General features: G+C 38.1%; 11 protein-coding genes across 11 annotated transcripts; 5 read left to right on the plus strand and 6 right to left on the minus strand.

Moving 5' to 3' along the window:
- Nucleotides 1–385: 385 nt before the first annotated feature.
- Nucleotides 386–2,667, plus strand: L201_006962 (uncharacterized protein; the record flags this gene model as incomplete). The annotated part of the gene is made up of 4 exons (XM_066222673.1): nucleotides 386–478; nucleotides 579–898; nucleotides 1,016–2,042; nucleotides 2,116–2,667. The coding sequence occupies 4 exons, from the start codon at nucleotides 386–388 to the stop codon at nucleotides 2,665–2,667; spliced, it is 1,992 nt and encodes a 663-aa protein (XP_066078770.1).
- A 526-nt stretch (nucleotides 2,668–3,193) lies between these two features.
- Nucleotides 3,194–5,312, minus strand: L201_006963 (uncharacterized protein; the record flags this gene model as incomplete). Its single annotated transcript, XM_066222674.1, has 8 exons — nucleotides 3,194–3,726; nucleotides 3,793–3,975; nucleotides 4,056–4,087; nucleotides 4,149–4,476; nucleotides 4,555–4,621; nucleotides 4,680–4,734; nucleotides 4,821–4,917; nucleotides 4,979–5,312. The coding sequence occupies 8 exons, from the start codon at nucleotides 5,310–5,312 to the stop codon at nucleotides 3,194–3,196; spliced, it is 1,629 nt and encodes a 542-aa protein (XP_066078771.1).
- A 1,512-nt stretch (nucleotides 5,313–6,824) lies between these two features.
- On the plus strand, nucleotides 6,825–8,009 carry L201_006964 (uncharacterized protein; the record flags this gene model as incomplete). The annotated part of the gene is made up of 3 exons (XM_066222675.1): nucleotides 6,825–7,127; nucleotides 7,229–7,809; nucleotides 7,895–8,009. 3 exons carry the CDS (start codon nucleotides 6,825–6,827, stop codon nucleotides 8,007–8,009), a joined length of 999 nt encoding a protein of 332 aa, XP_066078772.1.
- Nucleotides 8,010–8,459: 450 nt separating this feature from the next.
- L201_006965 (uncharacterized protein) lies at nucleotides 8,460–10,065 on the minus strand (the record flags this gene model as incomplete). The annotated part of the gene is made up of 6 exons (XM_066222676.1): nucleotides 8,460–8,927; nucleotides 8,991–9,125; nucleotides 9,182–9,350; nucleotides 9,430–9,815; nucleotides 9,865–9,982; nucleotides 10,046–10,065. 6 exons carry the CDS (start codon nucleotides 10,063–10,065, stop codon nucleotides 8,460–8,462), a joined length of 1,296 nt encoding a protein of 431 aa, XP_066078773.1.
- Nucleotides 10,066–10,101: 36 nt separating this feature from the next.
- On the minus strand, nucleotides 10,102–11,694 carry L201_006966 (uncharacterized protein; the record flags this gene model as incomplete). The annotated part of the gene is made up of 8 exons (XM_066222677.1): nucleotides 10,102–10,173; nucleotides 10,235–10,375; nucleotides 10,426–10,529; nucleotides 10,581–10,596; nucleotides 10,651–10,703; nucleotides 10,757–11,045; nucleotides 11,106–11,451; nucleotides 11,510–11,694. 8 exons carry the CDS (start codon nucleotides 11,692–11,694, stop codon nucleotides 10,102–10,104), a joined length of 1,206 nt encoding a protein of 401 aa, XP_066078774.1.
- Nucleotides 11,695–12,152: 458 nt separating this feature from the next.
- Nucleotides 12,153–13,449, plus strand: L201_006967 (uncharacterized protein; the record flags this gene model as incomplete). The annotated part of the gene is made up of 5 exons (XM_066222678.1): nucleotides 12,153–12,328; nucleotides 12,406–12,462; nucleotides 12,577–12,758; nucleotides 12,822–13,158; nucleotides 13,236–13,449. 5 exons carry the CDS (start codon nucleotides 12,153–12,155, stop codon nucleotides 13,447–13,449), a joined length of 966 nt encoding a protein of 321 aa, XP_066078775.1.
- Nucleotides 13,450–13,644: 195 nt separating this feature from the next.
- Nucleotides 13,645–14,834, minus strand: L201_006968 (uncharacterized protein; the record flags this gene model as incomplete). Its single annotated transcript, XM_066222679.1, has 5 exons — nucleotides 13,645–13,795; nucleotides 13,860–13,982; nucleotides 14,051–14,113; nucleotides 14,169–14,453; nucleotides 14,578–14,834. The coding sequence occupies 5 exons, from the start codon at nucleotides 14,832–14,834 to the stop codon at nucleotides 13,645–13,647; spliced, it is 879 nt and encodes a 292-aa protein (XP_066078776.1).
- Nucleotides 14,835–15,513: 679 nt separating this feature from the next.
- L201_006969 (uncharacterized protein) lies at nucleotides 15,514–18,007 on the plus strand (the record flags this gene model as incomplete). The annotated part of the gene is made up of 10 exons (XM_066222680.1): nucleotides 15,514–15,649; nucleotides 15,733–15,871; nucleotides 15,956–16,121; nucleotides 16,230–16,395; nucleotides 16,642–16,698; nucleotides 16,805–17,021; nucleotides 17,132–17,407; nucleotides 17,521–17,589; nucleotides 17,655–17,690; nucleotides 17,779–18,007. 10 exons carry the CDS (start codon nucleotides 15,514–15,516, stop codon nucleotides 18,005–18,007), a joined length of 1,491 nt encoding a protein of 496 aa, XP_066078777.1.
- Nucleotides 18,008–18,293: 286 nt separating this feature from the next.
- On the minus strand, nucleotides 18,294–20,359 carry L201_006970 (uncharacterized protein; the record flags this gene model as incomplete). The annotated part of the gene is made up of 7 exons (XM_066222681.1): nucleotides 18,294–18,640; nucleotides 18,758–18,989; nucleotides 19,063–19,197; nucleotides 19,273–19,444; nucleotides 19,553–19,913; nucleotides 20,032–20,113; nucleotides 20,198–20,359. 7 exons carry the CDS (start codon nucleotides 20,357–20,359, stop codon nucleotides 18,294–18,296), a joined length of 1,491 nt encoding a protein of 496 aa, XP_066078778.1.
- A 1,280-nt stretch (nucleotides 20,360–21,639) lies between these two features.
- Nucleotides 21,640–23,656, minus strand: L201_006971 (uncharacterized protein; the record flags this gene model as incomplete). Its single annotated transcript, XM_066222682.1, has 8 exons — nucleotides 21,640–22,009; nucleotides 22,089–22,272; nucleotides 22,333–22,447; nucleotides 22,527–22,669; nucleotides 22,751–22,876; nucleotides 22,943–23,036; nucleotides 23,128–23,389; nucleotides 23,457–23,656. 8 exons carry the CDS (start codon nucleotides 23,654–23,656, stop codon nucleotides 21,640–21,642), a joined length of 1,494 nt encoding a protein of 497 aa, XP_066078779.1.
- Nucleotides 23,657–24,820: 1,164 nt separating this feature from the next.
- On the plus strand, nucleotides 24,821–26,651 carry L201_006972 (uncharacterized protein; the record flags this gene model as incomplete). The annotated part of the gene is made up of 9 exons (XM_066222683.1): nucleotides 24,821–25,061; nucleotides 25,175–25,255; nucleotides 25,338–25,388; nucleotides 25,476–25,621; nucleotides 25,741–25,842; nucleotides 25,908–25,938; nucleotides 26,008–26,142; nucleotides 26,256–26,315; nucleotides 26,401–26,651. The coding sequence occupies 9 exons, from the start codon at nucleotides 24,821–24,823 to the stop codon at nucleotides 26,649–26,651; spliced, it is 1,098 nt and encodes a 365-aa protein (XP_066078780.1).
- Between the last annotated feature and the right edge of the window lie 463 nt (nucleotides 26,652–27,114).

A 27,114-nucleotide genomic window follows, 5' to 3' on the forward strand; every position in this document is an offset into this window, starting at 1 on the left:
ACTTTAAAAAGTATGCATCAAGCATCAAATACTGAAACACATGGGAGGATTGTGCGTTCAGGGGATAGGATATATTAGACCTAGTTGATTGATGGTAGTTGACGTGTATGAAACTATAAAGATCCATCACCATCAATTCTAGAATCAATACCCTGAACTTGACTGGATCTAAAGGATGGTTAAAATCTCCTCTATTCAAATTTTCAATGATGATGAAGACCTGATGGATCATAAACAAACATCAACTTTACACCAAACATAAGAACAGCATCAACATGCACATACAACCATACTAATAGTGTACCGATTCACAAACGGAAGCTCAATAAATGCTGACTTTACGTACCTCTTGAAGTCGGTCCAGCTCAGATTAGGGTTGAAAACAATGCTGTTTCAAGATATTGGATTTTATGTTCACCACAGCAGCGATTCATCTGGGGAACCTTCACATAAATCATTTTTAGATGTAATCATTGAAGTAAGTCAAATCACAGCTCTCTTCATGAATATCTTATGTATATCCAAGTAACGAGAAAGATTGCTGTACTGATTCGAATTATGGTTTTCACGATACATAGTCATATGGCGGGTCAATCTATCCGATTCCATCCAAGTTAGAAGTCCAAATCATTTTGATCGACCTACCTGAGAGTCAACCTAGATGTCAAAATTATCTAATACCACTGGACAATAACTCAATATGGATGGATCCAGAAAAATTAGATCAAGAGGAAGGATGGACACCTGAATTGTTGATTAGATATTTTGAAGATACTATAAGAGATAGTGTACGGATAAAAGGTAGAAAGGTTGTTCTTGGTTATGAGTGGATTAAAACTTGTTTGAAGGTTCAAAAAGTACTTGGCCAGGAAGATGATTGGGGTGGCTGGAGAGTTAGGTGAGTTTCTTTTTGAGTGATTAATCGTACTTAATTTGTTCGATACCTATCATCAGATCTTGACAATCATTGCAACTATCGGAACTGACAATGTTTGTTCAACTCATCCCCTGATAGAGGTACTTATGATCCCTTATTCCCCCAACATCAAGATGTTATTCCAACACATCAATCATATAACATTGATCACAACGCACCATCTTTTCCACAATTTACTCCAAACACAGATGATATTGAAGTAGTCGTTGTCGACGATGGACCATCTAATCATAGCCATCAATCACCCTTGCCATCTGAATCAATAATACCTCCACATCCTTATGATCATCTCCCTCCGTCATCCTCAGTACCATTACAGCCTCATCCAATGATGCCAGTGATTCACCCTGTAGACCATCATGCGAAACCGAATAATGCACCACCACCACATATTTATTCAGCTAGTCCTGATTCATCCTCATCCTTTGTCGTGAACCAATATCCTTCAATCCCTTACGTGAATCAACACCATGATATACGTATATTAAACCAACACAATCAGTACTCACCATCGGTGTATCCTCATAATGCTCAGTCTATCCAGTCATATAGACATTCACAGCTTGGAGATATACAGTACATACCCCCTTCACCTGTTTCACCTCAACCATGCTATAACGGAGCCAGTGTGCCACCATCTTCTCTCAGTAGATCGCATATCGATTCCAATCTCATCGTCAATCTACCAAAGAGACCTATATCGGCACTATCTTCAAAATCTGTACCTAGTCAAAAATCAAAGTCTACTGGTACCAGCTACTGGAGCGCAAAGCGCTCTCAAGCGCCTTCTAGAAAGAGGCCGAGCTCCGCGAAACCCTCCAACATTCGCTCGAGAGCATCATCGCTCAATCTGCCCAATCACCAACTCAGAAAAGAGTATGAGCATCGAGCTGCAATTGACAGACAACATCAATCAATGATGGAAATGCACGAAGTAACTGATTCATTCACTTCAAGTCCCACTAGTATCTCGCATCATATACAAATACCAAATCAAGCTGAAAAGGGTACTTCGAAGAGATCTATTTTTATCAATTTAGTTGGAATACCGTTGATGATATTCATAGCATCGGATATACACCCAACTTGGCGAACAGCCGTACAAGTGAGTTTTGGAAGAACTCATAGAGCATCCGGTAATTTCTTGCTGATTCCTTTCGATACTTATTGCGATACAGGATGCAGGTGGTCAGATTGTAAATCGAGCACATGCTAGAATATCGGTCTTGAATCGAGCTTCGAATGATCCTGATCCTTTGATTCCCAAAAACTATTCTGAAAATGAATTTATTCGAAGTAATTTGGAAAATAACAACGTCACTGTTACGATAGCTTGGTTGAGGGACTGTCTTCGAGATTCAAAGTTGTTCGATATTAAACCTTATCAGATTAGATTTCATGAAGTTTGGAATGTTCCACATCAAGCTTCTCAACAGCAGGATAAAAATTCACAAAATAGCGAAATCACTAAAATAAAGAAAATCGTATTGAAACCTCCACCAGTTATTCCCGCATCAGCACCTGATCAAATCACTACGAGAAAACCGTCAAATATCAATTCAGATGAATCTCTTACAAACGGTACTGAGGGAAACAAAAAATCCAATCTTCAGCCTATTATCGATAATCTGGATCCTAAACAGATTGCAGATGTCAATGATGAATACAAAGATGATCAATTTATGGATTTTGATTTTGAAACAATTCTCCAAAATCTACTGGGAAAATAGTTAATAAAATTGATCAAGATAAGCAAGATGATCAAGATGACGCAGAAACAGCATTTCGGGGTGGTCTGCTAGTCTGGTTCAGTGTAAAATAATAGACAGGCTCAGGATATTGAAGCTATTTTACTGTAGCTCAAAGTAAAACTGAGAATCTCAAATGATGACGACGATGCCAAATGTCAATATTGTGCAGCAAGAGAAGGAAAGGCTCAGTAAATGCAATGAAAATTAGAAGGTAACATCTTCGCACAATCAAACTTAAGGTATTGATCGTATCCAATCAAATGATGATTTGCAATATACGTCAATATGCTACAAAATACGCACCACAATAGTTATTTATCGTTTTCCCAGCTGCATGCCTTGTTTGTACATGTATAAGGCCTGCAATGTGCATTCTCAGGCAACATGATGGTGACATGCATGATTACATGCATTTGCCTTATGTTTCTGTTTGATGCGTCAAAGTCGATGCAATTATCCACCAATACCTCGATGATCTGACTGATTGCTGAACTCCCATCTGACATTAAGTTCCCAAGGAATAGACGATGTATACCACCCACGCCACGATGATGAGGCCAGAAAGTTGAATGCCGACAGTATATGTCACCCTCTTATCAACTCTCCAACCTGGGTAATCGACCTCTTTTTCCAATGCGTCTTCCCTTAGAGCCACTCGTTTCTTCTCTGGTAACCTCAACGAATGACCCAACCATCTTCCGTCGAGGTAATCATATATTGGGCCTAAACAGATTTGGAGACATTTGATAGCGATGATCAGATACATGACGTTGTCGTAGCTGCCGTTGGAAGTTTGATCTTGAATCGCACCTGACGCAACGTCCAGGACGATCGAATTTGCGTTGGCGAAAGCCTTCCATACTCCGAAAGCCGTACCCAAGAGTGCATCGTTCCCTACCAAGATCGGGATGCAGGCGATGAACACGATGGCGTTGGTGGTTAAAGCGAACGAGGAGAGGAGGATGGGTGCAAGAGGGTGAACCGTGGTGAAGTTGATCAAAGAAAAGACGATGATGTAAAGCATGGCGGTCCAGGACACTGCAATCAAAGGTCGAGTCAGCTAATCGATTTACATGCCTTTTGCACTGTTGGGGCAATACGCACCAAAAGGCATTCGCCAGCCAACGCGATCGAAGAACAGTCCCGTCACTGGAGTCAACACGATCGGTATGACACCTTGGAGAGAGGTGTTGTACCCAGCGGCGAGAGTAGAAGTCCCCCTTGTATAAGTTTGGATGTCGGCCAAGTTCGAGCTGTAGACACCGACAGCGGCGTTTTGGAACATTTCTATGGCCGCCCAAGCACGGTGTGAACCCTGTGATACATATAATGCGATGTAGCTGCCGGGGGTCATTCATGGAACTCACGAGTACCACAAAAGATCCAGAACAATTTAGGTCTACAAGTCGGGTCAGTTTGTACTGTAGCGCTGCGATGCTCTAACACTGCTAAGCACTCACAATCTCCAGAGGGTCGTCAAGCTAAATTTCCGTCTATCCCACCCTTCTTGAACTCTAGCATCCTTACCGAGGAGAGGTCTATATGCCTTTGGTACAACCCTCTCGTACCACCAGTAGATAAGGACGAAGGCCATATTGAAACCGCAGACAATCGTAGGTATCCACAAAGCCCAGCCCCACCATCCGTTGATCTCGCTCATCGGTATGGCACTAGCCTTCGAGAACACTGAAGTAACTCTGCTCCAAGCTATATCGAGGGCGAAGACAAATGCTAGAGATGATCCTTTGAACCAGTGGGCGTAAAGCTTGCTCTGAGTTGATTCGATCACTACAGACCGAAGGCATCATTGAGCTATCTTCCTTATTCTCAGATTAAGCAAGCTGCCACACGATTTCGCATACTCACCAGTAGATCCAAAGCCCATGAGGATGAGACCTGAAACTAACATTCCATAGCTGCTAACATTGGCGGACTATGTATTTGCGATATCAGCTCAAATTCGCAACCTAATGGACCGACAATGCACCTACAATTGCGGCTATGATCGCTCCTACCAGAATGAAAACGCTTGAGATGATGGCGGCACTGCGATAGTGATAGTACAAACATCAGTCGGAAATTCAATGAGCTATTGCGAGTGACAACTCCATCGTTCAAATAAATAAACCTACTATGTCGCACCCCAGTAGTCCATACCGATACCTCCGATGATAGGCAAGATGGTATTGACGAGACTTGATGCAGAGGAGATGGTACCGTACTGCGCGTCTGCCGGACATATTATGTAAGCAGATGACACAGTCTGTCAATGAGAGTCGAAATAACTCACTTGTTATACCGAGCTGTTTCTTGAAGGTCGACTTGAGGGGACTTGCAACAGCTTGCATGAAGCTGGACCCAGTTGCGAAGAAGAGGATCATGCTGAATGCCAAAATACGATAACGGAGAGGTATATCCACATCGTTTCCCGATCTCGACACAGGTGATTGTTGTTCATCTTTCGACTGGTGAGGGAGAGTAGGCAGAGCTGCTGTGGCATCGGTATCCCCTGGATGAGGATTCTTTTCGCCTGTCGAATCCGAGGTCGACTTGTCTTCAAAGTCAGATGGCACATCCGTCAATGAAGCTTCCGGGTCTACATCCAGACCTTGAGTTCTGTCCATGGTTGATGATACGATGGAAAAACAGCGATTGATGTGTTGAGATGTTCCACTGAGTTACGAAGACTCTTCAATTAGTTTTTTGGATTTTTGTTGGGCAACACCGGTGACCAGGTTCATCTTATATACTCCTTTTTTTTTTGTTTTTTTTTGTTCAGATCTCGAGCGACATTTGATTCGGGTCATTGGACCCGAAAGGACTTCGGTACTGTATAATCGGCCGGACGTATTGGACGCATGGACCAGTAGCTGCGTCGGAAGGAAGCAAGTATGAAAAATTATTTACAGGAACAGGTCAACTCGCAGTTTAGCATGTTGCTGCGGCTAGGTCTTACATACCTTAGATAACGATCAAGCGAAGGGATGACCTTGAAAGAGAGACGGCACTTTTTATCAGATAAAGCTGGAATTGGCTTGGCCCTACCCCGCCGGCCAATTTCCCTGAACGCCAAGATTCTCCGAAAGAAAGGAAGCGACTTTTTCGGTCATGTAAGAACCTCGACTCCTCGACAATTTTTCAGTATGCAGCATTCAACGTATCACTTGTGCATGTGCTGGAACGCTCTTGCATCCGCTTCACCTCGGATGGGTAATCTCAAAAATTGTGGCTATCAGGCAGGAAATGTTGGAATACATCCGAATCTCCCAAGCGGTCTGGTTCATCCCCATATCCGGTTTTAGATGTCGTGTCCCAAATCCGAATATAGCGGGACCAAATCCCTTGTTTTTCTCCATGAGAAAGCTGGTTTATGTGCACATATATTACCTTTAATTAGACTACCAATTGGGTCTAACAAACCGAGAGTATAGTCAAGCATCGTGACACGATCTTTGGGTGGATGCCTTAGATTAGAATAGCTCGCAACGTGACATGGAAGGGCGTTACATTTATGATTTGGTTATCATACGGATATCGCTGTGATTTAATAGTGTATATCCGGATCTTGATGAGACGCGTGTCTGTATCATGTGATTAGATTTGTCGAGATTATTAAGAGATAAACATGCAGTCCCCTTCCTGAATGTTACCTGTACAAGTTCTTCCTCATTTCATACACAGGATGACCCAGTCGTAACACAAATCTCTCATCTGACATTGCGATCATCTATCCCCCACTTGTACTGAATCTCGCTGACCAGCAGGAATGCTTACAGTATATCGGTAATGGAAACCGATTCGGACTAAGCCTTCAACCGCGCAAACGGTAAATTAGCCTTATCGCGGTATTCATTCCGACCATGTAAATCATCGGTATTGAAACCGCTACCTCATTCAGATCAATCAAAACATATGAAAATATGAAGCTACAAGCAGCAACAATGAGCTGGACACATGCTATCAAAATGCTGAGATTTGATCACGACCAAATTCAGATATATACATACCTCTTATGGGATTCGATACACAGACCTCAAGTTTCTCTTCCTATATCCCATTTACCTGTTTTTCTCAACAACTTCATTACCATTGATTGAGATCAAGTTATACACTTCGAGTCAAATAGGTAATCAACAATGTCACCTTCAGCTGTACCACATAAACCAAGAGTATTCTGTTTATATCCAATAGACGATTCAGTTAAAGAATATGCAGAAAGATATTTCGATTTTACATGTGAACCTGATCCAAGAGTGAACCAATGGAAAGAACAAGCCGAAGCTGTAATGGTCAGAAGTAACAAAATAACTCCTTCAGATGTTAAGTCGTTGAATCCTGGGTTCAAATTTGTTGGTAAACACGGTGTAGGCGTTGACGCCATCGCTGTCAGAGAATTAAGTGAGAAAGGTATTAGAGTTATGAATACCCCTGGAGTCAATGTGAGTCTCGTATCATTCGTGTATTCTGTATTTGATGATAAATGATACTATACAATACATTAAGCTGATCTATGTAATTTGATTTTCGTTACAATGTACAGGCCAGTGCAGTTGCTGAATTAGCATTAACATTATCATTATGTTTAGCTCGTGATGTAGCATCAATTGATAGGCGAATTCGAAGTGGTGAAGTAGTTAGTAAAGCTGAAGGTGGTTTAAAAGGATTTCAACTAAGTGGTAAAACATTAGGTCTAATTGGTGGTGGTAATATAGGATATCAATTAGGTAAAATGTTTTATGGATCATTTGAATCGAAAATTATTGTTTATGATCCACATTTACATCCTTCAATGATTCAAAAATGGTCTGATTTACTTCCTTCTTCTCATTTCAAAAGAGTTGATAATTTAGATGATTTATTAAAAGAATCTGATGTTGTTTCAATACATGTACCTTTATTAGATTCAACAAAAGATTTGATTAATGAAGAACAATTGAAAAAAATGAAAAAATCTTCAATATTAATTAATACTGCTAGAGGTGGAATTGTTAATGAAGATGCTTTATTCAAAGCTTTAGAAAAAGGTTGGATAACAGGTGCAGGTATAGACGCTTTTTCAATTGAACCTCCATCAAAAGAAAATTTCGGTAAATTAATAGATCATCCTAGAGTCTTATCTACGTGAGTATATCATGTCAAAACCCGAATCATTATTTGTGAATCTTGGTAAAGCTGACAAATCTCTATGCTCTTCCTGCATGTATAGTCCTCATATCGGAGCCGCTTCTCTAGACGTGATTAGAATTACAGCACTCGCAGTTGTAGAACATCTTGTCGAAGCTTTCCGAGGTGACGAGCTACGAGATGTTGTTAAGCTCTGAACTTGTCATATTGTATATTAATAGTCTTCGTAGTTTGTAACTTATCATTGTAGACGAGTGATTATGCATTTTCCCTAGATCTACTATAAATATGTCATCTCTCTTGATCCCCTCGGTTAAGATATACATATGTATACACAAAATTTATCCACTTACTCAGATGTTACTGCTAAGTCACGCTGTGTTATCAAGACCTGAAATAGAAACTCCTCACTAAGGGACCCAAAAACTCATACTTTCCGGGTTTGTACTTAGATCTCTGACAGGCTGCTAATCATTTTTCGTAATCACAGAGTATGCGGTGAGGAAAACCCCAGAATAGCAAAAAAACCAATCCCAGCTTTATCGTTATGGCCAGATACTCATGTGCAGCTAATACATGACGAGCGAGTTACGCATACATATAACACAGGCGTATATTGTATAACGGCGAGTCAAAATCGCACATCACTACGATGAATCTGGTTGAGCCCACCAATCGGAAGTCCAATCGGAGAATGGAGGATGTTGGTATGGAGCAGCAATGACAGAAGGCATAGCTACCATGCCTTGCAGTAAATCCATATTACCCGCACCACCATTCCCATTCTGCATCATATCCGTCCACATATTCAATATCTCATCGTCGGGTTCTGTTTGCGGAGCATCCGAATTGATCAGACTCGCATCTAGTATACTTGCTAAATCAAATTCGGTGGATGATTGAGTACTCTCGGAGAAAGGTTCATTCTGAACTATCTGCTGGTTCTGGAATTCTTGATCATGACCTTGACCTGGAGCTTTTTGGTCAATTGACGAAGAAGATGTTTGGGAAGTTGGAATACGTTTGATCTTATCTCGTTCAAATGTAGAATCTCTTTGTCTCTTCGGACCGCGGCTTGGTGGAGTTCGTAACCGCTGTTTAATAATCTCAATTGACTGTCATGAAGCAACGAGTTATTAGCATCACTGAAACGAGCCTGGAACATCGATAGGACTTACCCTTTGAATACCTGGAGTTTGCAGACTACTTCGCTCGAGAACATGCAATGACATACTCAAACGAGGACCAGCCGCAGCAGCTATAGCAGGATCCGAAGATTGGAAGTCGATCGCATTGATAGTAGCGGCGGAATACTGTGAGACATATGTTCAGCAAGATGACCAACTATATTTTGAAAGAGGTGGCTTACCATTGACCAACTCAAGGTATAAGTCATATTTCTCAACTTGAAGGTCTTGGAGTGAAGCAAAAACAATTGGTGAAGCTCTTCTGCCATAAGTGTACAATGACTTGCAGCAGATGCAGTGATACTTGGAGGTGCAGCTGTTCGTACCGGTACCGCGTTGGGAAGGTAAATCCTATATAGCAAGATCCAGGCCGCTCGATAAAGGGCACTAGCATTTTGTCAGCACAAGAACGTATGATTTTCAGACTTACTTTGTAGAGAAGATATGGGGAGGAGGACAGTGTTCAGGTAAGTTATCAACAACCAATTTCAACCCATCAGGTAGCTGATTCATCCATTCAATCAATTTCTGCTTCATACTTTCAGCAAAATTATGACTTCGTAAACGGGTAAGACGACCATTATATAGTCGCATAATGATTTTCTGTATAATTTCGCACAATTTGATGAAGTGCCTAAAATTGAGTGTTATAAGAGATTTGTGAGGCGGATAATTGACTAGTTCCAATGGTGTAATATCATCCCAGAAATACGGTTTCCATTCTTGTTCGTCTTCCGTATCATCTACTATAGGACCGGGAGAAGCATTTTGGAAAGCATTGAAAGTTGGTGTACGACCAAGAGCCAGACTGATGATCTACATAAAGAGTCAGATTTGGTTTTTGTCATACGGGATCTCCACTCACCTTATCCCATGTATAAGCGGACCAGAATAGTCGACGGCGAATTTCACGATCCTCTGCTGACATTGTGCCAAATCCAAATATAGGTAGCCGATTTATATCCAAATGAATACCTAGATCTCTGTCATGGTAAAATGATTCAGCTTAAGCTATCACATAAGAGTCATACCGATATATAACTCACCGCATCGCTCGGAAAGCCATCCTAAGTCGTCAGTTTGAGTCTGTAATAGGAGATACTTACCCTGTATACATCCATCCTTGAGACAGATTACCACAAGCGCATTCCCTTTGACCAAGTAGCAACAGGCCCTGTATGGTCGGTACACTCGAAGGCTACATGTCAGCCTAAATTCTTCGGTAAGTCACTCACCTTGTCCATTTCAGCTGCGAGTAGCAGCTTAGCACGGCCCATAAAGTCTGCGCCTAGCGATAAAGCCGGTGTAGACAGACCATTGGAACTTCCTCCCATAACTCCTCCTATCTGCTGATGATAATCTGAATATCTTGTAGCCTATATATATACGTCAGATCATCTATTATGATACACCAGGCAGTACTCACGTGAGCACAAATGACATTCAATAAGAAATGGTTGAAATACGGTCCTCCTAAAGCCATGTCACGTATAAAAACCGGACGGTATACAACGCAGTGCGACGCATATTCTACTTTTTATCAGCATAATTGGTCTCTGTTTTATGAAGATTCGCACCTACGCCAGCAGAAGTATGTCTAAATATCAGCTAGGGTTCCTCCTTCAGGTGAGCTTACCTTCAGTAGATGCACTATCATGTTGGCATTGGTAACATCCGACTCGAGCTCTAATTTGGAATATGCCACTGCTTGATTGTCAGTTTGCGCTAATTATTATAGTTGAATCGATGTGACGTACAGCTTTCCCAACCTCCCAGCATCGAAGCATTCGCCTTCAATATACCAATCTCATCATCTGGTCCTGTTGATATACTTTGTTCTTCTGTTGCCCAAAATTCGTCCTCTGAATCTCTCCTATTCTGTCGTGTTATTAGTGATGTGAGATTCTGGTCGTTCTGATATGAGGATGATCTATATAGAGGACTTCGCTGTGATCCTTGAGATCTGGATAGACGCCGTTGCAATTTCTCCACAACGGATTCTGAGGGTGTTTGATAAAACAGTGACGTAGCTCCGAAATGACCATTCTGCGAACAGACTGTTATATCAATGACACTGTCTTACGATTAAGGTGAGAGATCGCTTACTTGTCCATCATCAGCTAAACTCATATGCATGAGTAATTCGTCAACTTCAGACCGCCTTTCACCACCTTCCTCCTCTACATTTTCAAATGATTCATCGATTGTCCCGCTACCATTTCGACCTCTTTCGCTTTTCACTAAATCTCCGATGAAGGAAGTCGTGGGTTCTTCTCCTGCTTTTCTAGGTGAAGTAAATGTCGGTATTTTATTGTCTTCTAGGTATTGTTGAATTATTGGACGTAGATCCTCATTAGAGTACGCAGAATCAGGAGAGATGATGGATCGTAAGAAGTCAAAGGTTCTGACGAGAAGTGGAACTAGATGAGGTGAAGGTTGATTCCGGATATTGCTAAAAGCGAAATCAAATCAGTTTATCCCAATAAAAGATGTAAAATACTCTAGCTTACCCTTCATAAATACATTCTTCTCCTAATTTTGTGCACCTGGAGCATGAAGGTGTTTTAGCATCACATTTCTGTTTCCTTCTCCTACAAGCTACACATGATGAGCCATATCGAGCTGTTCTACTTGATGAAGCTGATGATTGAGGCGCTGTGCTTGAAGATCCTTCTGCAGGCGATGTTGATGACATGTCAAAGTAGAATGAAGACGAGTACCGAGAAATGAATAGTGGTTTTCGCAGATGATGATTATAATCTCTTTGTGTAAGCTCGGGCCATTGTAGAAGAGATTGACACTTGTTTGTGAGATAAGCTGAAAATGAGATAGTTCGTCTCTGTTAACTTACATTATTTTCAAGAGAGAAACCAAAACAAAAAGTCATGAGGATTAACCAGGAACATTTTAACCGGTGACGTAAAAAAAACAAGGATCCTAAGTGCGGGATTGAATACCGATAAGATTACCACGGATATATCTGCTATTCCAGATATGCAACAGCTCTTCCTCTATGCTGAATTAGTAGCTAGATACAAGTCTAGAACACGAGTCCTTCTTCTCGCTAGAGATTGTATGATACTTCAAGATCTTGTTGTCCTTCAACAGGCAACCAAGCAATTTCACTTGGATAATATCGCTTCTGTGTTCATCATGCCTTCACCTCCACCTTGCTCTTTCGATGAACTGAAAAGTAGATCAGGTCCCCCATACAACGCATGGGGGCTATATGGAGCAAACGATGAGCTCGGGAGGTTGAATCTGATTACAGAAGAGGCTGTTAGAAGGGGTAGAGATTCTATCAAGCATGGAATTTGTATAAATTTGAAGTAAGTCTGATGAAATGCTATGATCGAGGAATAATCTAATGATCTAGTGTGACTTTACCGAATCCCCGGTTATAAAGTTTACCGCTATCTGCACAACCTCTTAATCCAGCCAGGAAAGGGTTACAACATGAAATGTGAGATGTTACTGTTTTGATCTGCTTGATCTGCTTGATCTGCTTGATCTGCTTGATCTGCTTGATCTGCTTGATTTTGACATTCTCACTAACAATAGTAACACGCTTGTTAAGTATACATCGAACACATTGTAATGATGATCATGTATCTTTCAATACACAAACTTCGACTCAATGGGATGGATTTCGACATTATCCGTATCTGAATTATCCTGAAAAAGGTTCATATATTTACTATGGTGGACAAAGTTCAGATGACGCCAAAAATAAAGCCATAAGTCGTAATGGCATTCAAAGTGAGTTATTTACAAATAGCTCAACTCAATAGGATAGAAATATACTGAGGATTGTATTTACAGACTATGCGACTAAACCAATCACATCACGTGCACATCTGTTAGATATCGTTGCGTATCGAGCTAAACATAATTTACCACCTATATCAGCTTTTGACGGAAATACACCTATAACACTTGATATGTTAGAAGAATGCGCCAAAGAGAGTAAAGTGGTATTTGAATCTGGTGATATACTATTAGTCAGAACAGGTTTTACGGAAGCTTGTTTGAATCTAACCGAAGAAGAAAGAACTGAATTACCTAAGCGGAAAGTAAGGAATTACTGTGGTGTAGCTCAAACTGAAGATGTTTTAAAATGGCATTGGGAAAATGGTATTGCAGCTGTCGCTTCTGACACGTACGTAAAAAATCAATTTCACAGTATCCTGGTTTTCTTCCCTGTGTGGAATTAATCTTTTACATTTCCTCTCTCAGAGCGGCATATGAGAATTATCCATCACCTCAATCACCTTCAATACATGAAATTTTTTTAGCAGGTTGGGGAATGCCAATTGGAGAATTATTCGATTTAAGGGAACTTGCTAAACAATGTGAAAAATTACAACAATGGACTTTCTTCTTTTCTAGTATGGTTTTGAATATCGAAGGGGGTATCGCTAGTCCACCAAACGCTCAAGCGGTTTTGTAGTCAACGTTTACTGGTAACATGCATATATGGCTAATCGATCCATCTTGAACAGAAATAAGCCTTCTTACATAAAGATATTCCTACATTCATGCATTCATGCATGCTTGAGTTATTAAGTATGCCCACAACGATGCTTTTGATCTCAGATGCTCTAATTATCGTATGCATAGTGTTGTATCAGATAGACAGTGGTCACTATAGAGAAGCTACTTTCTCGGTTATAGCTTTACATTTAGCTGCTCCAGCTTTCATGCCATTCAACATGATTGAATTATCCGCGCCTGACATCGCATATCTAGCATTTGAATGTAACGTTGCGAATTTTTCTATAAGATCAGGTCGAGGGCTAAATAATATTGATTAGCGGGGAAAATCTATACATCGGATCATGTTAGAGAAATATGACTTACTTTAATCCTCCAATACCTAAAGTAACTACTCTACCATCTATAGAGGCCTTCTTATATGCCGCGGAAACTTTGGCATAAGCGTCTGTAAGTCGTTGATGATCATAATCTCCCGGAATACCCATACTGGAATTGGCATTATCAGTACAATCTTGAGGTATAACTATAGGAACTACGCAGCGTAAACGGCTTACTCTGACGTCAAATCTGAACTTCCAATCAAAACTATATCTACTCCTGGTACAGCCGCGATATCACTATTTAACAGGTATGTCAGTATATTTTCCGTGACGAAAAGGCAAACAGGCGTACTCAGCAATTTCCAGAGCTCTTTCAGTTTCGATCATGACAATAACCAACGTAGCTTCATTGGGTACGGGATTGGCATATTTTGAAGGTACAGAAGCATATTTCAAAATTGGCATTCCACTAGTTGCTGATCTTTCACCTAATGGAGCAAATTTGGCATATCTAACTACATTTTCAGCTTCTGCCACTGAATTTACATGTGGTACTATGACTGCTGCTGCTCCACCATCTAACGCTCTGGAAATCCAATCTGATGTATTTGCTGGAACTCTGACTATCGGAGTAACTCTATGTGTGAGATAGATATGTGATGTATCAGCATAATTTAGATGACAATATACAGTATGTTCAGAAATAGCAGAGTGTATTGTAACGAGAAAGATGTGGAAAGAAAAAAAAAAAAAAACCTTACCCGACTTGTAAAGCAGCACAACTTAATTGATTTGTAGTTTCCAAACCGAAACTTGAATGTTCTAAATCAATCAAAACAACATCATATCCTGCTGCAGCAGCATAATGGATGATTTCGACACTTTTAACTAATTTGATTGAAAATGAATGTGCAAGTTCACCACGAAGTATTCGTTCTTTAACTTTATTTGGTATTGCTGCTTTTCTAGCTGCGATTAGACCTTCATCAGAGGAAGTTTCATTGTTGATCGTGGTCATCATAAAGGATCACTGTGTTGAATGTGGGTACAATTCTGTAGGTAGAGTAAACTTTTAGTCATTCTACTTGTGGATGGAAAGAATTGCTCTTATATTGTGTAGGATAATCACATGACATCAATATTTCCAACTTGCAACATTCACTTCAACTTCCGAAGAGATATCATTATTATCGGTAATGAAAAGCGTAATATCTAGGATAGATTTCACCATCATCAGTTATCAAGCTTATCAAGAGGAGAACGACAAGATAATTATGAGGTTTCTGGCAAAAATTGGATTTTTCATTTTTACGGGATGAACACCGCTCGGTATCAACGGCCGACCAACAGCAAACCTCCGAACACCGATGACTTGATCGGTGTTGAGAATTTCAAGTCGAATCACTACCTCCGAGTTGTGACACCCAGCTGTATAGGATGGCTTCCCTGTTTGAAAGCATACACCCCACACCGGGGTTCCCAAATATCCCACAGAGGAATGTCAGGGAATAAGGGAGATACCGTACTTGATTCTGGGGCAACAACCACAGGGCCCACATTGCGCTCACTTCATGAGCATATATGTATATTTATAATTTATATATATATAGGTAGATCCTTAAGATACTGTGGCATCTCCCTGGTAATATCAACACTTGATCTGCTATCCTTCATCTGATAAATATTAGTATCGCAGCATGACAACTGAAATGAACCCAATTGAGCTCGAGCCAAAGGGGGCAATCGAGATGCTCGATATTGTTGAGAAGGCTCCATCGGTGAATGATCAAATTGATGAAGGGCCTTCTTATACACCTGAGGAATCTAGAAAAGGTAAAGCTGTTTCCACCATTCAGGAATATTTGTTGCATCATTGTAGTTCGCTGTTCGCTAATCATCATTTACATATGTGGTAGTTCGAAGAAAGATGGATGTATACATTTTACCTGTTTTATGTTTCATGAATATTTGTGCTTTTCTCGATAAAGCAAATATAGGTAATGGGAATACAGCTGGTATGTCAAAAGATTTAGGAATAACCAAACAACAATACAAGTGAGTATAATGGTATCTGCCCGCTTTATCTAATGAGAAATCAGGATTACCAACTAACTCTTTTTTCTTACTTTTCATGCTTAGCTTTCTCCTTACGATCTTCTACGTGATATACACTGTTTGTCAACCTGAAATGTTATTATTAAAATACATTCCACCAAAATTCTTTTTAACTACTATTGTTACTCTTTGGGGCTTAACATCAACTTTACAAGGTATAACAGGTTCTTATGGTGGTATGATAGCTTGTGTAAGTTGATGTCTTATCGTTACAGTATGATCGAAATCAATCATACTATATCAGTAGGAACAAAGGTTATATTGTATGTACTAAGTTGTGTGGCACTTTTCTCAATAGCGAGTTGTGATTGCAGCTTTGGAAGCTGGTGGTGGTCCAGCGATTGCATTCTATTTTACTATGTTATATCCAAGGGAAGAATTCGGTTTTAGATGGGCAATCTTCCAAGCTTCATCTTGTATTGCCAATCCTTCCCTGGGTAAGTTAATACTGATCTGCACTCACGGTAAAAGTATAAAGACGTTAACCTGATAATTGTGTTTTAGTGCCGCTGCTTACGGTTGTTGTATTACTGATAACGAGTATGCATATACGTCTATAACTGTCTATAAGCTTTTATAATGTGTTACAATATGTATAATAGTACAATAAGAGTATCTAAGCAGCTCGACGAGGGTCGCGGATACTAGTCTAAGTAAAATTTTATAACGCTACTTATTGCTTACGTAATCCAACAACGGTCTTGTACAAGCCAAGACATCTATAACACCTTGGAAACTTGTATTTATCGTTGAATCAACTGTGAGTTGTAGACTGCCTCATTCAGACTCAATTTATCGAGTCAAACTCTTGGGGGAAATGAGCGTAAAGTCTAATGTATACTTGGTATTCAATGATATGGCCAACTTTCTTAGCTGCAGCATTGATTTTCTTATTATTACCTTCTGCGCCAGACAGATGCGCATGGTTGAGTCCTAGGGAAAATGAAATTGCCAGAGAACGAGTTGCAAGAAGTCAATCGAAAGAATCACACGGTGGATATTCTGTAGCTGGATTTAAAGCTGCTTTAGCAGAACCTTGGACTTGGTGGATTGCTATTATTCATTATTGTGGTGGAATGGCTTTTAATTCGTAGGTGTTTCATAGCTAACTCATCAATTTTATGAAGTACTATAATACTTAAATAACAAGGCATGTTCTAAGCTGAATATTTCTTTTACTTGGTTTATTACTGTATATAGACTTTCAGTTTTCTTAACAGCAATAATCAAAGAAATGGGATATACATCAGCAAATGCACAAGGTTTATCAGCACCACCCTATTTAGTTGCATATGTATTAGCTGTAATTGTAGCTTATTATTCTGATAAAAAATCAATTAGAGGTGGGTTTATAGGTACAGCCAATTTATTAGGTGGTATAGGTTATATTTTAGTTGCTTTTGTTGAACCTAGAAGTGTAAGGTATTTCGCTTGTTATGTTACTGTCATTGGTGTTTATGTTGGTCAACCTTTAATGTGAGTTATGATTTATAGTTTCTTCAATCAACTCATCAGTTGATCCGTCTATCCAAGTAAAAAGAGTAGTAATTGACAGCATATCGTTTGTTATGAAATGTACTGTACTGTAGGTTCTCATGGTGCGCCAATAATGCTGATACCACTTCAAAACGAGCTGCTTCATTAGTTTTTTTTTTGGTGTAAGTACAATCCGAGTATTACCCTATATTAGAATCAGAACTGTCTGCTGACATCAGATCTATAGTACTGGTCAACTTGGAAGTATAACAGGTAGTAACGTGTAAGTTGTCTCGTCGTTCTTTCTTTTTTGTACTCCTGATCTGAAAGTAAAGCTGAAAAACGAACAATATTGTATCTTATGTACATAGGTATAATGACGCACCAAAATATCACAAAGGAAATTCAGTTTGTGCAGGAGGTTTATTCCTTTCTTGTATTTTATGTTTGAGTGGTACATATTATCTTAAATGGAGAAATCAAAAGAAAGATGATAAATTTGGCGTACCACAATTACATAATGGAGTTCCAGTTGAATCGACCACTATAACAGTAGTTGATGAAAATCAAGAAAATCCTACTTGGAGATTCGTATACTAAATATGGTAAAAAACGAGGCTTTTCTTATTTGTCCTATTTTAGGAGTAATTGTTTAGCCTTTGAATGTATAAAGTTATTTGTAATGTGGAAGTAGTCAACCAGAACCACGGAGGAGCTTAGGAAGAATGTTAAGGAATTTTTTTTGATTACGATTTTTTGATCTGCCCACATATGGTTATTGATAGTTGAATCATGATAAAGAGGATAACATGCATTAAATTGCACTACAAAAGTTCCTTTGATTATTAGTCTAATATATATATCTACAATACCCAAATCATCACATTCAATCAGTTACGATTTGAGGGAAAGGAGCAGCGAATATCTTTTTGGAAGAAGATATATTATCTGTATGTTCATCTTGGAATTTTTTAATAGCATCTATATTTTGTAAATTATCGATTCTTTCTTCAGTTGCCAAAAATGGTTTAGGTAAAGGTGGGAAAATTTTTGCTGATTCAGGTTGATTATAATTTTTTATACCTAAAGAATCTAATACGATTGGTGCTAAATGTGCTGTTGAACCTAAAATTCTTGGCATACCATGTCCTGCGAATCCTGCTGCAACGAAATGTCCTTCTCTACGTGGTACGGGTCCTACGAATGGGAATGAATCTATACTTGATGAGTAGACTATAACCAACAAATGATAAATTAGTATATAAAGACACTTTATTTCGATTAATTATCATGACTGATTTTGAAAAATAATACCGTAATGGTGTGCAGTGTAAACAAGTGTAAACTCACCACCTGACCAAACACCACCTTCGTTAGTTCCCTTTTCGAATTCAGCTGGATCTTTACCTTGCCAATCTAATACATCTCTCTTTGGCCAAGCAGCATAAAATTCAGGTACACCTTTGAATTGTTCATCTTCTTTATCATTGTTGATATATTGCCATGGATCATGCACAGTTAAAGGTTTAGCACCACCGATGATGATTGTGTTATATGGAGGTGGAAGTTGGAGATGGTAATTCTATTATACAAGATATATAAACGCTTATCAGCTAATTTATACGTCGAATACCAAAGAAGGTTGACAAACTCACGTTAATAACTGAATCCCAATGTTGTGCACCGGTGTTCTTAAGGAAACCCTCTGGTGCTTTTATAGCTGCTATCGTACCTCTTCCTGCATAGATAAGTTTAGAAAATTCGTCCATTAAATGACCAGCCCATCGATTCTATATAATGTGAATCGACGAGATTTAGTGATTCTCTCAATTATTCACGCATGGAGAATGAATTGGTGAACTTACTGTAGCATGTACAACGGTTTTAGCTTTAATTTCACCTCTAGGTGTTTTGACTGTAATTAAACCGTCTGAACCTCTTTCAGAGATTTCTGATGCAGGTGTATTCGCTTGTAGATTGAGTTTACCGGCATCAAGTAAGATTGTTAAAAGAGCATGAACGAATTTATATGGCCATCTATCATAGGTTATATCATCGAGAAATGGTAATTAGCTACGCGTAAATCAATATCGAGCTTTAAGTGAAATGTCAAATAATGGGGATGAAGAGGAGGGGAGAACTTACACTTGACCTGAAGGATGTACGACGGTCGCTAAACAACCTTTCATTTGTGTAAACTCTTCAGCTTCTTTCTGACTTTCAATTAATCTACATTCTCTAATAATTGAACCATTTTCACCATGATCAAATTTCATTTTTTCATATTCACCTTTTAATCTTTGCCATGCTTCATCTGACATTGCAGCATCAAAAGTTTCACCTAATTTAAAACAAACTTTTTCTTTTAAATTTTCTTCACCTAATAAATGGTCAAATACTTTTAAATGTGCTGCTTCATGTTCGATTATTTTTAAAGCTCCATCTGAACCAAATCGTTCACTCCAATTTTTATATCTAGAATAAAAATGTGGTCTTAATTGTCCACCTAAATAATCATCACAAAGAGTAGATACAGTAGTCATTCTTAATCAGCTTTACAGTACATATAATACGATATATATCTAGATTAATTGTAGCTGTAGCTGTAGCTAATAAAAACTCACCATTTCTACCTGTCGCACCACCACATATATCTCTAGCTTCCAACATGACCATCTTAGGTGTTGTACCATTCTCGTTTGTAAACTATTCACCCATAAAAAGTAAATTATTAGCTCATCAACTACAAAATATGAGAGGTCAAATACAAATATAGTAAACAGAACTCACTTTATGTAACCAATAAGCAAAAGAAGCACCTGTATAACCACTTCCAATGATCAAAACATCAGTTTCTTTAGGTAAATCTTCAGTTGTACGATGATTTCTTAATGGTGATTCAGCACCTTCAATCCAAAATGATTTAGTTGGATTATCAATTGGTAAGACCATATTTGTGTGTGTCGGCTTGTTTTATCAGATAAGGGAATAATGGTAGAATAGAAGTGAAGATTATAAGACTGATAGTTGTTTTTATATATATATATATATATATCTATCTTAGAGTTAGGAAGATCTCGGAGAATGGTCAATCTAAGTGTCTGAGATGAAGCGAAGATGAACAATACAGTATCGTTAAAAGAAAATGCTTTATCTGATAGCCATGCATGGATGAATAATAGTATGCATACAGAGTGGGGAAAGTGGAAGTCATCAGATTCGGTGAATTCCGGTCTCGTAGCCGGCGCTGCAATGTTAGTTGTTACTTGGTTGTTCCACCATTTTTACCCTGGATGTTGTCGTTGTTATGACTGATGATGATGATGATGATGATCACAATAGGGATCCAATAGCGCACAAGTTTCTTATCCGTCGCTTATATTTGAATCGTCTTTTGGCGAGATAGCGACACGTTTCAGGGTTCTATATTTAGATTCTACCCCATACACTGACTGCACCTCATGCTCAACTTGACTACAGTTGTTTGGCTCCCATTGGACCATACGCCGTAAAGGTCTGAAATGCAAGAGCGTGAGAGTGGAAAGAAGGACCTGAGAGGTATCGTAAGAGGCGTCGGAAGGTTGAAATCGCTTTTTGATATCTTAACATCCTGTTTTCTTCGGACGAAGATGGGCATACTGTAGATGTCTTGCGTGAACTCCCTTTCGGAATTTGTAAAATGTCGTAAGCTGTAGCATTAGTCATTCTCGCATTTTCATTGCATTGTAGTAGTAATTCACAGGATGAATATCAAGAATCCCGCAAATGGCTGGGTATCCCACAACGCTACACTACCTCATATACTATCTAAGCATAACTTTGCTCGTATTTGATGATTACGTGCAAGTAATCGTCTTATGAATTAGATGGACTTGTCGAGCAGATCACCCCAGATTACGTTGAAACTTGTTTCAATTGGCAAAAAGTAATGAGTTGTCATAGAATTAATTCTAAGTCTGCATTTAATCATATTTGAGCTACATCCGATTTACGTCTACAATTTTTACTTATATCTAACTCAACTTATAATTTATACAATTTTATATGATCCTACAGTATAATCCGCATTTTTACACCTCTAAAAGATAGTCATATCCATCCAAAGGACTTTTGGTCAAACTTGCTCTAAGCCAAGCGCTACATACACTTGAATGAATTCTACCTTGAATCGACCCATCCTAATCGTAACCCAAATTCCGTTCTACCGAATCCTAATACTTTAATTCAAGAAACTAAGAAGTATCTTGTTCCATTTTAGCTACAGCTTCAACAGCGTTTGTAGGTGTTTCCGCTACATCATCTATCGTTGCAGGTTTTTCAGGTACTAATCTAATTAAACCACACATACAAGGTATAGTTAAAATGTAAACAGCACACATAACATAAACAGGTACTTTAGGATCATTTGAATTTGAACAAATTGCATATGAAACAGCTTGACCTGCAGTTTCAAATGCTCTAAATAAACCACCTGTTCTTGATGAAGATTTGACATCTGAACTGAAAGTACCTAAAATCCAATATAAACTTAATTGTGTCCAATAACAGGTTGTAAACATTATGAAATATGCAAAATATCCTTCTGCCCATCGACTTCTTTGACTATGTGGATCAATTGCAATAGCTTAATTAGCAACTTTTTCAAGCAAAAATATATTAACAAATTTGAATGACAACTCACAGAGCATAATCTAAACCGTTATCTGCCTCAGTAAATTTACCATATTCAATACCGACCCAAATTAATGAAGCTGCTTGGGGAACTGCCCATAAACCGAAAGCGATCCATGCTTTTCTTTTTTGAGACCATCTTTTGTTATCTAGGAAAGATCCGTAGGCAATAACCATTACGATAACGGCAGATGCTGGACATAAACTCGAAGTTAGCTACAGACCCTGATCACAAAGATTGACTCTTAACTTACGGACAATCAATGACGATAAAGCTCTAGCTCGGACAGAGAAGTGTAAGGAGAGATAGGTTCCATAGACACCACCGCAGAAGAAGGAGTAAAATGCGGGAATGAAAACGAGCCATGTCTAAATAGGTAGGATGGGAGATCTGAGTATTAGTGGTTGATTCAATGGAAATTAGAAAGCGAAGACTTCATGAACTCACTCGTTTGTTTTGAATATGTCTCCATAAAGCAGTAAATTCCTTCTTCCATGTGATATCACCTGAATAAGGTACTTTTGATCCATCACTTCGTCGGACTTTCTTTGTTTTCGATAACAGTAAAGCCCAAATCACACCGGTACATTCTATACGGAGAAAATTTTAAGCTAATGTCAGGTTCTTGGACTCGCTTTTCAGGGTGCATACATGATTTATTTTGTACTTACCGAAAGCAATAAAGATCAAGTATGTTGACCAAGCTACACCACCTGCACTATCAAGTGATCGATTATTCACGAAATTGATAACTCCACCAATGACGGATCCTGAGTTTCTCATTGCAGACCAAATAGCTATTCCGAACCAAGCTGTCAATATGTGCTGTATGCGACAATCGAGACTTGTAAAAGATCACTTACCAAGATATCTACCTCTCTCGTGTATGTGAGGATACGAAAGCATTGCAGTGGTTTCACCTACATATAAGAAACCACCAGTGAAACCACCGATAATCTAAGTCAGAAGGTCATAAAATCGTTTGATGAGCTTTTTCTTTCATATATACAACGGTTCAGGTATATGTTGAGCAGGATTAAGAACTTACTCTTGCTAACAATAAATACCAATCAACACCGAATTTAGCATTAACATAATAACCTGAACCATCTAATGGGAAACTGATAGCAGCTATAAAACAAGCCCATTTTATACCCATTTTATTGATTAATGGACCACCAAATAAAGTAATTAAACATGATGCAGCATAATTTAATGAATTGGCTAAATTCGCTAAATATGGTGAAGATAATCCACCTCCACCTAAATTAGATATCGCATCTGTCATTGCCGGTCCAACGAATGATAATCTATATGGGAAGTTGTATTTGAGTAAGCATTGTTCCTTTCTTATGGTATATACAGCAGCAGACTTACGCTCCAAACATTATCATTTGGAATAAAGTACCACGAAAGAATCTTGATGACCATGATGCATTTAAATAAGCTTGATCAATTTCCAAACCATCTTCATCAAGTATAACTTCTTGTAGATGTTCATCAGGTTCATAATCTATATCTCTTACTGCAACATTAGTGTCAACAGTTTTATCATCTTGTTTAAGAGTACTAGACATAGTTGAAAGTCTTACTCCTTATTTGATATCGATATTATATATTAAGTGAGATATTTATGTCTTTGATTCAATCCGTAAAGTAATGAGTTGTTTTGATATGAGATATATATATTGAAAAGAAGATGGAAAAGTCATGGAAAAGAAACAAACTAACGAATTAAACCAGTGTTACTTTATATCTTAAGATTTCATCTTTACAGTAACATTCCTATCTCACTTCTATCGGTCATTTGCGATTACCCATTAGACGCCTTTATCTTGGCATAATTCGGAAGGCGTTAAAGAGGGTTATAAATATAATTAAGCTTACTCTTTCAGCCTCATACCGTACAAATACCTTGTCAAATAGCAAATAGCAGTATCAGAGGGAAAAGATGAGAATGACGAATCACATGATGCATGAATCACACATATAGCCGTCGCCAAAACTGTCGTTAAAATAAAGTGATCGAATGAGATTGACTATCCCTATCGTTCAACTACCTACCTTTTATGAATACCTTATCGCAGCAAAAGGGGAAACAGGATATCAAAATGCTTATCTCACATGATCACATGTAAAATAAATTATGTCAATGGCGCTAAACGCTTTGATCCCCCTTTCATCAATCATCAATCATCTATCATCGGTCATCAAATCATCTCCACACTCGCTTTACCCTGAGAAAGGATCAAAAGAATCGGTGACCCACTATTTTATTAGTTCGGGTTATTTAAAAGATTTAATTTCCGTTTATTCGGAAAGGATGATTTGCACTCTTTACTCGCTAAAAGGTACAAGATACAAGATACAAGATCCGAATGAATGAATGATTTGGCATGATTATAACGAGATACCAAGTAACCACAATTACCCGACGCGATAAGCCGTCAATTCCCATTCCCATCAAACAGCCGAGCAGACCAATCGAATGACTGTACTAGTAGTACAGGTACGTGATTATCTTGGGCAAGTTGAATCATCTTAACTTAACATTAGTAAAACAGCTAGATAGATAGACAGACAGATAGATAGATAACGTGTAAGATATAGATTATCTACGATATTACAGTATCAATAATTATCCCCTTCTATATACCGCTCGCTCAAATATACTGCTTTCAAACCAATTCCGCAAGATCAAGTCTCTTAGACTATCGCAAATACAATTCAAGCCATACAAGATGTCACCTTCAACAACTTATGAAAATGTAATCGTTACATGTGATATTACAGATAAAAAATTAAAAGAAATTGAAAAAGTATATAAAAATGTATCATTTTATCCAGGAGAAAAAAGTAATGATATACCTAAAGATGTTTTGGAAAAAGTTGATATTTGGTATACAAATTGGTTAGGTTTACCTAAATCTATTGGTTCATTGAATCAAATTCCAAATACAAAAGTATTACAGTTATCTTCAGGTAAGTTAAACAATGAAGAAAGATAATTGAATTGAGTATAAATTACAATGAATAAGCTAATAAGTTAATAATCACATGCGAATAAATCATCGATCAATTATATATATATATAGCCGGTGCAAATATAGCTTTATCAACTGAAATTATGAAAACTGATCAAGCTAGAAAACAGATAAAAGTTTGTTCTGCTTCTGGTGAGTTTCGTTTCATTAGTTTGATTGATGATATTGTGAATGCTTTTTCTGATCGTAAATCCGTTCTTTATCAATAATTTAGGTATGCACGTATTATCGATTCCACAATATATAGTTGCAAATGTGATCAATTGTGAGTTTTTATGGTAACAAGTTTTACTTTTCAAATTATGAGAGGTGTAAAGCACATCCATCTAATGATGTTGGCTGCACATTACAGTATATATGAAGCTACAAATCCAATTTCATATAGCTAGAACACAAGCAACTTGGCCAAAAAGAGATCAAGTAGTAAAAGAATGTGGTGCTAGTGGAGAAGCTTTCCCAGGTAACAGATCAGTCATGGGTAAAACTGTTGGTTTACTTGTAAGTGTTTTTATCCTTATCATCATCCACTTTGTAGAAAATGATTATTTTATCGAAAAGATAGAATCACTCAAAGTAGTTCTAATAAACTGACTTGCACAACCCGAACCAAATGATAGGGATACGGTCATATAGCAAGAGAAACAGCTAGATTATTCAAAGCTTTCAACTGTAAAATTATAGCAGCTAATTCAAAAGGTGATAGACGTGCGGAAGATGGTGTAAGTTTCTCTTGTGTTATTCATCTATTACACAACTGTTAGCTAATCGATATGCGTCCATATAGTATAGGATTTCTGGAACTGGTGATGCTGATGGTAAGTTCTTGAAACGACCGTAAACTTGAATATACCCCAAACTAAATTTCTATTTCATTTGACGTGTAGGCTCAATACCCGATGAATTTTATTCAACTAATGATGAAAAATCATTTTCAACTTTCTTAAGTCAATGTGATATTTTAGTTGCAAGTTTACCTTCAACACCACAAACTACTTGGATGATCACTCAAAAGCATTTAGGTGAGTTAATAGTATAATAGCCGCATTTCCAGCTTTTTTAGACTATTATGAGGGTAATTGAAAAGTGTATCTGAGATCGTCGGAACTGATAAAAATTTGTTGATCCATCTTAGAATCACTTCCAAAAGGAGCTATATTTTGTAATGTAGGTAGAGGAGATTTAGTTAAATCTGGTAAGTTCCCGGTATATCTAACTAATACAGAGGAGAGGGAAGATGCGAAACCTAAAAAGCTAACCTAAATCATCAAATTACATAGAACACATCTTGAATGCTTTAGATTCACCTTCAAGTGGATTATGGGGAGCTATATTAGATGTAACTGATCCAGAACCTTTAACGGATAATCATCCATTATTTAAACATTCAAATGTTATAGTAACACCACATACAAGTGGTAGTTTTGAAGGTTATTTCGATTCTGGTGCAGATATTTTAATTGCTCAATATGAAAATTTAAAAAATGGTAAACAACCTATGAATATAGTTGATCCTGTTAAAGGGTATTAAGCAGTGATGATAATAAAAGAATGAAAAGAGAAAAAAACAAACAAGAGGTTTGGCCAAAGGAGGAGTTATGGGATTTTCAATGTTTGTGGAAGATTTTTGTATTTTGCTTGAAATTAATTTAATTCTGTAGACAAATGAATATATATATATATATACATATATATATATATATGTATACATGAATGCATATATAATGATTTATATAGATTTTTACAAGTGGAGAGAAAGTGTTCATATGAAAATGTCTAAGATATAACCCTCAAGGCTCGAACGACAGCTAAAACAGTTTCAATGTCATCCTACCCGTTCGAAGTTTTTTTTTCACACGCACAAGAAAAAATGATTTATATCTATATATATACATTTGAGAGGGTGTTTTGCAATTGGACTCAGGAGGTTTTGAAGATTAATCTAGGTCGGTCTTCAGATCTAGAAAGTGAGAAATAGAACCTTTGAACATGAT

This window comes from Kwoniella dendrophila, chromosome 9 (genome assembly GCF_036810415.1).
Source record: "Kwoniella dendrophila CBS 6074 chromosome 9, complete sequence".
NCBI classification, from domain to species: domain Eukaryota; kingdom Fungi; phylum Basidiomycota; class Tremellomycetes; order Tremellales; family Cryptococcaceae; genus Kwoniella; species Kwoniella dendrophila.